Raw genomic sequence first — 11776 nt, 5'->3', positions numbered from 1 at the left:
GCGACCACCATATACCCTAAGATGAAAATATTTTTGACATTTCTTTGCAGATGAAGTTCACAATACGTATCCTTTAAACCTTTACCAATTACCACCAAGGATGCAGATTATTAACTACTACTCGAGCACTTGTTAAACTGTTCGGCAAAAACTGAATGCTAATGATATAACCCTGTGAAGAATAGTTAAGACAGAATCAGCTAAATGCCGATGAGGAGAAGGTTCAGATGTCGATGCTCCACCACACCTCTCGAATGGCTGGATCATTTCAGTCCATGGTTGGGAGGTAGATACGGTGAAAACTGTTCACGGTCAGCATCCTACAGCAGGTAGGGCACTTGCTCTGAGCCTGGATGGAGGCCTCGATGCACTTCTGACAGAAGATGTGGCCGCAGATAGTCGACGACGCATCGACCAACTCGTTCATGCAGACTGGGCAGCTGAACTTTGGTTCCTTTGGGAGATCCTTCGAAGGTGCAGGGCATGCCTGAGTCACCTTAGGCTGTAGATTTTAGCCAAGCATTAGGAATATAGTAACTAGAGTACCATATTTGGTATTGGTAAAGCATAAGCATAGTGTAGAGTTCTTACCAAGAGTTTGTTGGTTTCAGGTGTGTCTACTGTGTTTATTACGAGGTTGTCGTTGGACGCTCTAGGCCGACCATGTTGTGTAGGGAGTATCCCCTGAGACAACATTGTGTTCACATGCTCATCAGGAGCTCCCCCTGGAAGAAGGACAACAGATACAAATCAGTAAATGAGAAAATACGGTCAGGCAAATTAGAAGAAAAAGACCCTCCAAGACTAAATAGTCTATTTGGAAGATGTCATAGATGAATATGGGAAAACACTGTGGGACTGATCATTGTGAGATCACATTTCGAACTGATACTATGTCATTCCCAGAAAAAGAATGGAAATTAAGAGTCTGAAAGAGCATAATGCCAAATTCTGATAATACAACTTTCAGTTTTACATTTTACTTGAAGCACTTCTGTCAGAGAATAGCTACTTAGTGGATGTTTTTTTTTCTGAATAGAAAGGCTAAACACAAGTTGATTTTTGTCAATTTTGCTGCTGTCATTGGATTTCTAGGCTAGAAGCCCCACAGCATGCCTACAGAATAATTTCAATTTAAAGTAACAGCCCTAAGGATATGATATGAGCACACTATCAGTAAAACTATCTATACCTTGCAGCGAGGTACCACTATTGGCACTCCGTGGAACCAAGCCGGCACCAGATGAAGTATCCATGTTGTATGTTAGATACGACATTGTAGAAGTTTCACTTGCGCCTTGCGTGATACCAGGTGTCGGAATCATCATCCCACAGCAAGTGGAAGATGCTATCTGTCTTGACAATTGTTGGTTTTGTCGATGTTGTCGGCTCTCAGCACTAAAGGTCCTGCCAGCAAACATCACGAGTGGCTCAATTGGCCCTTTCGCCATTTTGTAGTAATCCATCTGTCCAAAGGAGGAGACAACAAACATTATTTTTGCTCGGAAATGAACTTGGTTGGTCGAAACCAATCTACATATACAAAAGGAACAGAAAATAGAGCAAGACCTTGTTTGGGAATTTTCTATACAAGGTATACTCCAGCTGCTTCGCAATCCCTGGCAGCAGACGCCGCCGGTGAGCTGGCAATGGTCTCGTTTCTATATACTGCAATCTGCGAATTCAAGAGCAGCTATCAAATAAAAGAAAAATGTCCCGCAATAATAGCCCACATTATATCAGATTCAGACCATCAACTTTGATTGCGTAAATAAATTGCGGTAACTAATAACAAAAGGACTCAACTGTATCCCCAGATTTCCAAAATTTATATAAGGCGGGAGCCATCAGCTAGCTTTGATAGTCTATCTATGATTAATCAACTTTGCCAATAATTTTTGGGAATTAAATAACGTCATGGCAGTAAACTTGACCCTGTTGTCTAGTAAACATGACGTGATTTAATTTTTGGGAATTAAATAACGTCATGGCAGTAAACTTGACCCTGCTGTCTAGTAAACATGACGTTATTTAATTTTTGGCAGTAAACTTGACCCTACGGTAAACTTGGGAATTACTAGTAATAGTACTCGCTGAAGCCACTGATAACCCCGATCAGTAGCTTCAGCGAGTACTATTACTAGTACTTCCCAAGTTTTCTCGAAGTGGTCAACTAATTCCCAATTGGGGCAAAGAGAAGCGATGAGTGCTTAGAGCATCTCCAGCCGCGCCCCCAACAGGCCCTCTCCAGGCGAATTTTCGGCGTCGGCGCCCAAAAATCGGCCCATTCGCGTCCCAAGAGCCCGTTTTTTGCCGGTTTGGGCCGAAACTGGCGCCGGCAGACCCAGGCCGAACCTGGCGCGCTGGGGGGCGCCCGGGAGCGCCGGGGCGAACGGTTTTGGCGCGAAAGCGGATGGGCCTGCCGAGTCAGCGAGACACCGCTTCGTCACCCTCATCGCCTCGGTTCCCGCGGGAATCAATGCGAAGGTTGCCGCGCTGCCGCGCCGGTCAGCCTCCATTGATGGCTCACGGGCGGCGCAGTGAACGCGCCGCGACGCGCGTCCAGCCACACGTCGCCCGGCATGCATCCCGTCGCCGCCCGGCGATAGCTATAAAAGGCGACCTCCCCGCCGGTGAACGCCACAGCTCTCATTTCCCCCCCCCCCCCCCCCCCGGCGTAGATAGCAACACTCCCCTCTTCCCGCCGACGAGAAAGATGGCCGAGAGGTACCCAGGCGACGGCGCGGCGGCAAACGGCTTCAGCCTCCGCCACTTCCAAGAGCCGGAAGCGCGCCTGGTCTACGAGGCCGAGTACCCGGCGCCCCCGGACATGCAGGTGCCGGGGACGTGGAGGCTGAGTGCTGGCGGCGTCCCGGTGCCACCGGTGCCCGAAGGGGCGGCGGGGCGGGCCGAGATCGCCCGCATCCGCTCGTCCCTGACGGAGGAATAGCGGAACGAGCCGCGCTACGCCGCCGACAGCCACGGCCTCTGGACCATGTACTTCCAGCGCCGTCGTGAGGAGCAGATCGCCTCCACCAACGGTCGGGCCCACCTCAACGCCGACGGGCGGCGCGAGTGGTGGGACGTGCCCGGCCGCACCCTCGAGGCCGTCCTCGACTACATCGAGACCGGCAATGTGCCGCGCCTCGAGTACCCGCCGCGGCCGTCCTTCTCTCACCGCCGTGGTAGCTCCTGGACGCAGCGGCGGATGGAGCCGAGGTCGTCCTCGTCGTCGGGCTCCGGCTCGCCGGCCGCGCTCCACCCCGTCATGCCCGAGCTGGAGGAGATGCCGCTCGGGCGCCGCACCCGTAGCAGCACCCTCGTCATCAACGAGGGTGCCCGGCCCTCCCCGCCTGCTCCGGCTCCGGGGAGGCGCTCCCTCCGCCTGGTCCGGCCAAAGCCAGAGCCGGGGCTGCTCCCGGTGAAGCCGGAGCACGTAAAGATGGCAGCCCCCGACGACGAGTCCGCCCTCAAGTGGGCGAAGAAGGACTACGTCTGGGAGCAGGTTCGCCGTCAGCGCCGGGCGTACGCGGAGCTCCAGGCTCGGCGTCGCGGGCGCGAGGAGGGCGGCGTCATCGTCCTCGACAGCGACGTGGAGGACGAGGCCGGGCCGTCTAGCGCGCCACCGCGCCTCGGCGACCCTGGCGAGGGCTGCAGCAGGGACGGCGCCGGCCCAAGCCAGCCGCGCGACGACGACGACGGCGGCGACTACACCCGCTTCTACAGGCTTCTCGGCATGTAGACGACGGCGGCAGCGGCGGCTAGGCGTAGTTTGGCGTAGTTCAGGCGTAGTTTGCATGTTTTCATGTTTTCTGTACAAATTTCAATAAAGTTTCGCCGAGTTCGTGCAAAACTCGCCGAGTTTGCATATATTTTGTACGCAACATCGCCGAACCCGAAGTGACCTCACTAGTAGAAAACTGGGCTTTGGTCACAGGGCAATATTCACATTAGTCCCGGTTCAGTCACGAACCGGGACTAATGTGAGCATTGGTCCCGGTTCGTGCGGCCAGGGGCCTGCCGGGCCTCGTGGGGGCACTGGTCCCGGTTCGTCCGGACCCTTTGGTCCCGGTTGGTGGGACAAACCGGGACCAATGGGCCACGCTCCTGGCCCACCACCCTTTAGTCCCGGTTCCTACCACAAACCGGGACTAAAGGGCTGGTCCTAGTTGCGGCCAGTGTTTAGTCCCACCTCGCCAACCGAAGGGCGCTCACACCAGTTTATAAGCCCGTCCCTCTCTGCCTTGTTGAGCTCCTCTTAAAGTGAAAATAGATGCCCTTATACAGGGAATTTGACCTAAATTCACAGTAAATTTCATAGAAATTTATTATGAATTTAGGTTGAATTTCCTCTATAAGCGCATCTATGTTCATTTTTTTATATTTATAAAATAAATAAACCTTAATAAAATAAAATAAAATAAATAAACCTTAATAAAATAAACTATGGTAACTAAAATAAATAAACCTTAATAAATTAAGTAAAAATAGCAGCAGTAAAATAAATAAAAATAAAATAAATAAAGTAAAATACATAAGTAATTAGAAATAAAATAAATAAGTTTTTTGTTGTAAGTAGAAACAAAACGAAACAAATAAAGCAAAAGAGAAAAAAAAAACAGAGGAAAAAAATTATGCCACCTACTGGGCCACCACGGCCTGAATACGACTAGAAACCCATCCATGGGCCAGGATTCAGGCCCGTAGAAGGCCCAGTAGGCCCCACAGGCAAAGAGAACGGTTGGGCCTGAAAGCCTGCAGTTGAGAGGAGCTCGAGAGGGTGGGCGCAGCAGCGCTTATAAACCACTCTCGAGCTCTCTCAACTAGCAAGGTGGGACTAAACTTTTGACGCGGGGCAGCACAAGGCCTTTGGTCCCGGTTGGTGCCACCAACCGGGACTAAAGGGGGCATTGGTCCCGGTTCGTGGCACCAACCGGGACCAAAGGCCTTTAGTCCCGGTTGGTGCCACGAACCGGGACCAATGAGTTCCCTATATATACCCCATCGCCACAGCAGAGCACTCCAGAGTGCTCTGTTTTTTCTGGCCGGCGAGGGGAGGGCATTTGGGTGCTCTAGCTCACCTCCTATGCACATGAGGTGTTCGATGAAATGTCTGAGCCACACTAGTTAATCTTTCTCCTCTAGAAACTCGACCTCCGAGCTCCATTTTCCCCGAGATTTGTCTAGGTTTAGCGGTCCGTCACATCCCGTCCCCGTCTTCACCGCCGTCGATCGCCCGCGCCGATCACGTCGCCAGCACCACCGTGGTGAGCCTCTTGTTCTTATCTTCTTTCTGAAAGGAAAAAATTATTACTTCAGATAGTTACTTGTCTAATTTTGTTACTTTTATTATTCCTTCTTATTACATAGTGCGATGGTTTTGGTATCCGCCCCCATCGGCCCTCGTCCTGTCTATGATTCGGATGTGGTATATATTATCTTTTTATAACTATTTGGTTCATTTATTGTTTATGACAAATATACCGACCAACGTGACATAGATTTTATTTATCTAGGAGGTGGTTGAACCGGAAATTCTAACCGACCCTATTGTCGAGAGGTTAAATTTAGTTGAAGAAGAAAACAATTACTTGAAGGAAAAATAAAAAAATTGAGGAGGAGAAGATGATATTGGAGTTGCATGTTGCGGATGTCGTCGATGATCACAAGGTCAAGATGGATGCAATGCGCTTGAAGATTAGAAAGATTAGAAAATATGCCATTCATACCGAGACTTGGTATCATTATGCCGTTGGATCAATTGTTACCTTGGTTGCGATTATGATCGCATTTGTTTTCGCATTGAAATGTTTTACATAGTTTCAATGTATGGTTTAATTAATTAGATGCTCTGGAGAGCTATATATATATGTTGTTAGATGAGAACTATGTATGTACTTTGGTTTTAATGTGATGATGAACTTCTATTAATTTGGTCACTTAATTATCTATTCATGATGTTCTGTAATGGTTTTTGACACACTTAATTATATATAATGCACGCAGATGAACCAGCAATGGATGTACGGTGATAGACACACCTCCGAGTGCATTAAGGGCGTGCATGATTTTCTCGAAGTGGCTGAGGGAAACAAGCAGAATGGTTTTATGTGTTGTCCATGCCCTATATGTGGGAATACGAAGTCTTACTCTGACTGGAAAATCCTTCACACCCACCTGCTTTACAAGGGTTTCATGCCACACTATAATGTTTGGACGAGGCACGGAGAAATAGGGGTTATGATGGAAGACGGCGAAGAAGAAGAGGACGATGACAACTATGTGCCCCCTGAATACGGTGATGCTGCAACGGGGGAAGCTGCTGAAGATCAAGAGGAACCAGACGATGTGCCCAATGATGCTGCAAGGGGGGAAGCTGCTGAAGATCAAGAGGAACCAGTGCCCGATGATGATGATCTCCGCCGGGTCATAGTCGATGCACGGACGCAATGCGAAAGTCAAAAGGAGAAGCTGAAGTTCGATCGCATGTTAGAGGATCACAAAAAAGGGTTGTACCCCAATTGCAAAGATGGCAACACAAAGCTCGGTACCATACTGGAATTGCTGCAGTGGAAGGCAGAGAATGCCGTGCCTGACAAAGGATTTGAGAAGCTATTGAAAATATTGAAGAAGAAGCTTCCAAAGGATAACGAATTGCCCGACAGTACATACGCAGCAAAGAAGGTCGTATGCCCTCTAGGATTGGAGGTGCAGAAGATACATGCATGCCCTAATGACTGCATCCTCTACCGCGGTGCGTACAAGGAACTGAACGCATGCCCGGTATGCGGTGCATTGCGGTATAAGATCAGATGAGATGACCCTGGTGATGTTGACGGCGAGCCCCCCAGGAAGAGGGTTCCTGCAAAGGTGATGTGGTATGCTCCTATAATACCACGGTTGAAACGTCTATTCAGAAACGAAGAGCATGCCAAGTTGATGCGATGGCACAGTGAGGACCATAAGAAAGACGGGAAGTTGAGAGCACCCGCTGACGTGTCGCAGTCGAGAAAAATCGAGAGAAAGTACTGGGCTGAGTTTGCAGCTGACCCAAGGAACGTATGGTTTGGTTTAAGCGCCGATGGCATTAATCCTTTCGGGGAGCAGAGCAGCAATCACAGCACCTGGCCCATGACTCTATGTATGTATAACCTTCCTCCTTGGATGTGCATGAAGCGGAAGTTCATTATGATGCCAGTTCTCATCCAAGGCCCTAAGCAACCCGGCAACGACATTGATGTGTACCTAAGGCCATTAGTTGAAGAACTTTTACAGCTGTGGAATGGAAACGGTGTACGTACGTGGGATGAGCACAAACAGGAGGAATTTAACCTGCACGCGTTGCTGTTTGTAACCATCAACGATTGGCCCGCTCTCAGTAACCTTTCAGGACAGACAAACAAGGGATACCACGCATGCACGCACTGTTTAGATGACACTGAAAGTATATACCTGGACAAATGCAGGAAGAATGTGTACCTGGGCCATCGTCGATTTCTTCCGACCACCCATCAATGTCGAAAGAAAGGCAAGCATTTCAAAGGCGAGGCAGATCACCGGAAGAAGCCCGCCATGCGTACCGGTGATCACGTATTTGCTATGGTCAATGATTTACACTTAATCTTTGGAAAGGGTCCCGGCGGACTAGCTGTTCCGAATGACGCTGAGGGACACGCACCCTTGTGGAAGAAGAAATCTATATTTTGGGACCTACCCTACTGGAAAGAGCTAGAGGTCCGCTCTTCAATCGACGTGATGCACGTGACGAAGAACCTTTGCGTGAACCTGCTAGGCTTCTTGGGCGTGTATGGGAAGACAAAAGATACACCTGAGGCACGGGAGGACCTGCAACGTTTGCACGAAAAAGACGGCATGCCTCCGAAGCAGTATGAAGGTCCTGCCAGCTACGCTCTTACGAAAGAAGAGAAAGAAATCTTCTTTGAATGCCTGCTCAGTATGAAGGTCCCGACTGGCTTCTCGTCGAATATAAAGGGAATAATAAATATGCTAGAGAAAAAGTTCCAAAACCTAAAGTCTCATGACTGCCACGTGATTATGACGCAACTGCTTCCGGTTGCATTGAGGGGGCTTCTACCGGAAAACGTCCGATTAGCCATTGTGAAGCTATGTACATTCCTCAATGCAATCTCTCAGAAGGTGATCGATCCAGAAATCATACCAAGGCTAAGGAGTGATGTGGCGCAATGTCTTGTCAGTTTCGAGCTGGTGTTCCCACCATCCTTCTTCAATATCATGACGCACGTCCTAGTTCATCTAGTCGACGAGATTGTCATTCTGGGGCCCGTATTTCTACACAATATGTTCCCCTTTGAGAGGTTCATGGGAGTCCTAAAGAAATATGTCCCTAACCGCGCTTGGCCAGAAGGAAGCATCTCCATGGGCCATCAAACAGAGGAAGTCATTGGTTTTGTGTTGACTTCATTCCTGGCCTTAAGAAGATAGGTCTCCCTAAATCGCGGTATGAGGGGAGACTGACTGGAAAAGGCACGCTTGGAGGGGACTCAATAATATGCAGGGACGGATATTCTTGGTCTCAAGCACACTACACAGTTCTACAGAACTCTACCTTGGTGATCCCGTATGTCGATGAACACAAGAACAGTCTGCGCTCCAAACACCCGGAGCAGTCTGACGACTGGATTACATGTGAACACATCAGGACTTTCAGCAGTTGGTTGGAAACACGTCTCAGAGGTGACACCACTGTTTGTGATAAGTTGTACTCGTTGTCCAGGGGACCATCTTCGACTGTATTGACTTACAAAGCATACGAGATAAATGGGAATACATTTTACACGATCGCCCAAGATCAAAAGAGCACCAACCAAAACAGCGGTGTCCGCTTTGATGCAGCAACCGAGAGGGGAAAGGACACATATTATGGTTACATAATGGACATATGGGAACTTGACTACGGACATGATTTTAAGGTCCCTTTGTTTAAGTGCAAATGGGTCAATCTGTCAGGAAGCGGGGTACAGGTAGACCCACAGTACGGAATGACAACAGTGGATCTGAACAATCTTGGGTACACTCACGAACCGTTCGTCCTAGCCAATGATGTGGCACAGGTTATCTATGTGAAGGACATGTCTACCAGACCGAGGAAAAGAAAAGATAAGGAAGCGAATACATCATACGATGAGCCAAAGCGCCACATAGTTCTTTCAGGAAAAAGGGACATTGTGGGAGTGGAGAGCAAGACAGACATGTCTGAAGATTATGAAAAGTTTCATGAAATTCCTCCCTTCAAAGTCAAGGCTGACCCAAGCATCCTGATAAACGATGAAGATTATCCATGGTTACGGCGCAATAAGCAAATGACACAAGCGAAGAAAAAGTGAAGCCTTTCTCCCGCAACTATTATGATGATACCATGCCAACTTTGTAATAGACGAGTATGATACCATTGTCCGTTTTGTACAAGAAGTGCATCTAGTTTTTGCCGTAACCCTCTCAACTTTCTTGCACATGCTATGTGGATGAAATGATGATACCATGCCAACTTTCAACCTTTTCAGAGTTCATTTGAAATGCTTTTCAATTTTAGGGTCTTATAGCTCAAAATAATTAGTAAATGCATGAAAAATAACAGGCCAAAAATTAAAAATTATGCCACCTACTGGGCCACCACGGCCTGAATACGATTAGAAACCCATCCATGGGCCAGGATTCAGGCCCGCAGAAGGCCCAGTAGTCCCACAAGCATATACAAAGAGGTTAGGCCTGTAAGCCTGCTTTAGAGAGGAGCTCGACAGCTCAGGCGCACCGCACCTTATAAACAGGTGCGACTCTCTCTTAGCTAGCGAGGTGGGACTAAACTCACCACCACGCCGCTGTGCAAGGCCATTGGTCCCGGTTGGTGGCACGAACCGGGACCAATTCCACCCTTTGGTCCCTGTTGGTGCCACGAACCGGTACTAATGAGGCTGTGGTCCCACGAGCACCTTTAGTACCGGTTCGTGGCACGAACCGGTACTAGAGTTTCTTACTAAGCAGTTTTTTAGTCCCACCTCGCTAGCTGAGAGGCACTAGGAGCGGTTTATAAGCCCTGAGTGCAGAGACGATGAAGAAGAGGCGCAATGCTCACGTTGCTTAGCTTCAAGCCTTGAGGAATAAGGTAGACTGCATGGAGCTATGTGCAGTGCAGTCTACACTATTCCGAAAGGCTTGAAGCAAATCAACGAGCATTGCGCCTCTTTTCTATTTTTAATAACTTATTACAACTCCGGACTTCTTGTGTTCCGACAAAATAAAATAAACTTTAATAAAATTTATGAAACTAAAATTAACAAAGTATTTTCTGTTCAAAACATTATCAGAAACCTCTATTATTATTGAAACTAAAATCATATAAAATTGATGCAACTAAAATTATCGAAGTATTTTCTATTCAAAATCATTAAAAGCAAAAAGAATTTTCATAAAGAACTTTTTTTGATAGAAACTTTAATAGCAAAACGAATTATCATAAATTAAAATAAATAAGTAATTAGAAACAAAATAAAATAAAAATAAATAAGTTTTTTGTTGTAAGTAGAAACAAAACAAAATAAATAAAGCAAAAAAGAAAACAAAAAAACTAAATACAGCAAAAAGAATTTTCATAAAGAACTTTTTTTTATAGAAACTTTAATAGAAAAAAGAATTATCAGAAAGTAAAATAAATAAGTAATTAGAAATAAAATAAATAAATTTTTTGTTGTAAGTAGAAACAAAACAAAATAAATAAAGCAAAAAAGAAAACAAAAAAACTAAAAACAGCAACAAAAATTGTTGGGGCGCTGTCCGCTGGGCCCTCCAACCCTCGGGTTTGCAAATACAGGCCCAGAAGGGCTAGAGGGCTCAACGGCAGCGCGCCAAATTTAGGCCCAAAAGCCTGCTATAGAGAGGAGTTCGAGACAGCAGCCGCAGCGGGCCTTAGAAACCACTCCGAGCCCCTCTCAACTAGCGAGGTGGGACTAAACTTTTGGCCGCGACGCGGGCAGCAAGAGGCCTTTGGTCCCGGTTGGTGCCACCAACCGGGACTAAAGGGGTGCATTGGTACCGGTTCGTGGCACCAACCGGGACCAATGCCCCCCCTTTAGTCCCGGTTGGTGCCACCAACCGGGACCAAAGGCCGCCGCTTCCCGCCCTTTGCGCTGCTGAAAAGGGACCTTTGGTCCCGGTTGGTGGCACCAACCGGGACTAAAAGGTGGCATTGGTCCCGGTTGGTGCCACGAACCGGGACCAATGCACTTGCTATATAACCAGGACTTGTGAAAATTTCACATCTCCCTCGCCTCCCTCGCCAGTTGCCCCCGCCGCCAGGCTGCCCAAATCGCTCGCGCGCTCCTCGTCGCCTTCGCCGCCACCGGCCGCCATCCCCGTCTCCCCGTGCCCCTGCCCCGCGCCCGAGCCCACGCCGGCCGCCGCCCCGTGCCCCTGCCCCGTCCCCGAGCACGCACGGCCGTGCCCCTGCGCCCCGGCCCGCCCCCACCATTGTCGTCGTCGCCGGCGCCCGCCCCCACTGCCGCCCCTGCCTCGACGCCGCCCCTCCTCCCCGTTCGGTCCGGCTCCGGCGACCCCCTTTTCTCCCTGTCCCCTCGATCCTCTTCATATAATTTTTTCAAATAATTTTTTTTCATATAATTTTTTTGCATATGCATATGTTGATTATATGGATGGATGGATGATGTATATGTTCATTATATGGATGGATGGATGATGTATGCTTTTTTCATATAATTTTTTAGGCAGATTTTTAGAATTTTTT

At 48.3% G+C, this 11776-nt stretch overlaps 1 protein-coding gene across 1 annotated transcript; it reads right to left on the bottom strand.

Moving 5' to 3' along the window:
* Window positions 1-268: 268 nt before the first annotated feature.
* On the bottom strand, window positions 269-1451 carry LOC120975998 (uncharacterized). Its single transcript, XM_073495973.1, has 3 exons — window positions 1193-1451; window positions 592-725; window positions 269-502 (listed from the first exon to the last, which is right to left on the bottom strand). The coding sequence occupies exons 1-3, from the start codon at window positions 1449-1451 to the stop codon at window positions 269-271; spliced, it is 627 nt and encodes a 208-aa protein (XP_073352074.1).
* Window positions 1452-11776: the final 10325 nt, after the last annotated feature.

This window comes from Aegilops tauschii, chromosome 3 (genome assembly GCF_002575655.3).
Source record: "Aegilops tauschii subsp. strangulata cultivar AL8/78 chromosome 3, Aet v6.0, whole genome shotgun sequence".
In the NCBI taxonomy this organism is placed as follows: Eukaryota; Viridiplantae; Streptophyta; class Magnoliopsida; order Poales; family Poaceae; genus Aegilops; species Aegilops tauschii.
The sequence above is the reverse complement of the archived record's forward strand: the minus strand, read 5'-3'. Positions and strand labels throughout refer to the sequence as shown.

Coding starts and splice junctions, on each gene's coding strand:
- LOC120975998 (XM_073495973.1), bottom strand. CDS start 1,451: ATGGCGAAAGGGCCAATTGAGCCACTCGTGATGTTTGCTGGCAGGACC. Junction 726..1,192: donor TAGTGGTACCTCGCTGCAAG/GTATAGATAGTT, acceptor TCCTTCTTCCAG/GGGGAGCTCCTGATGAGCAT. Junction 503..591: donor CTGAAACCAACAAACTCTTG/GTAAGAACTCTA, acceptor TAAAATCTACAG/CCTAAGGTGACTCAGGCATG.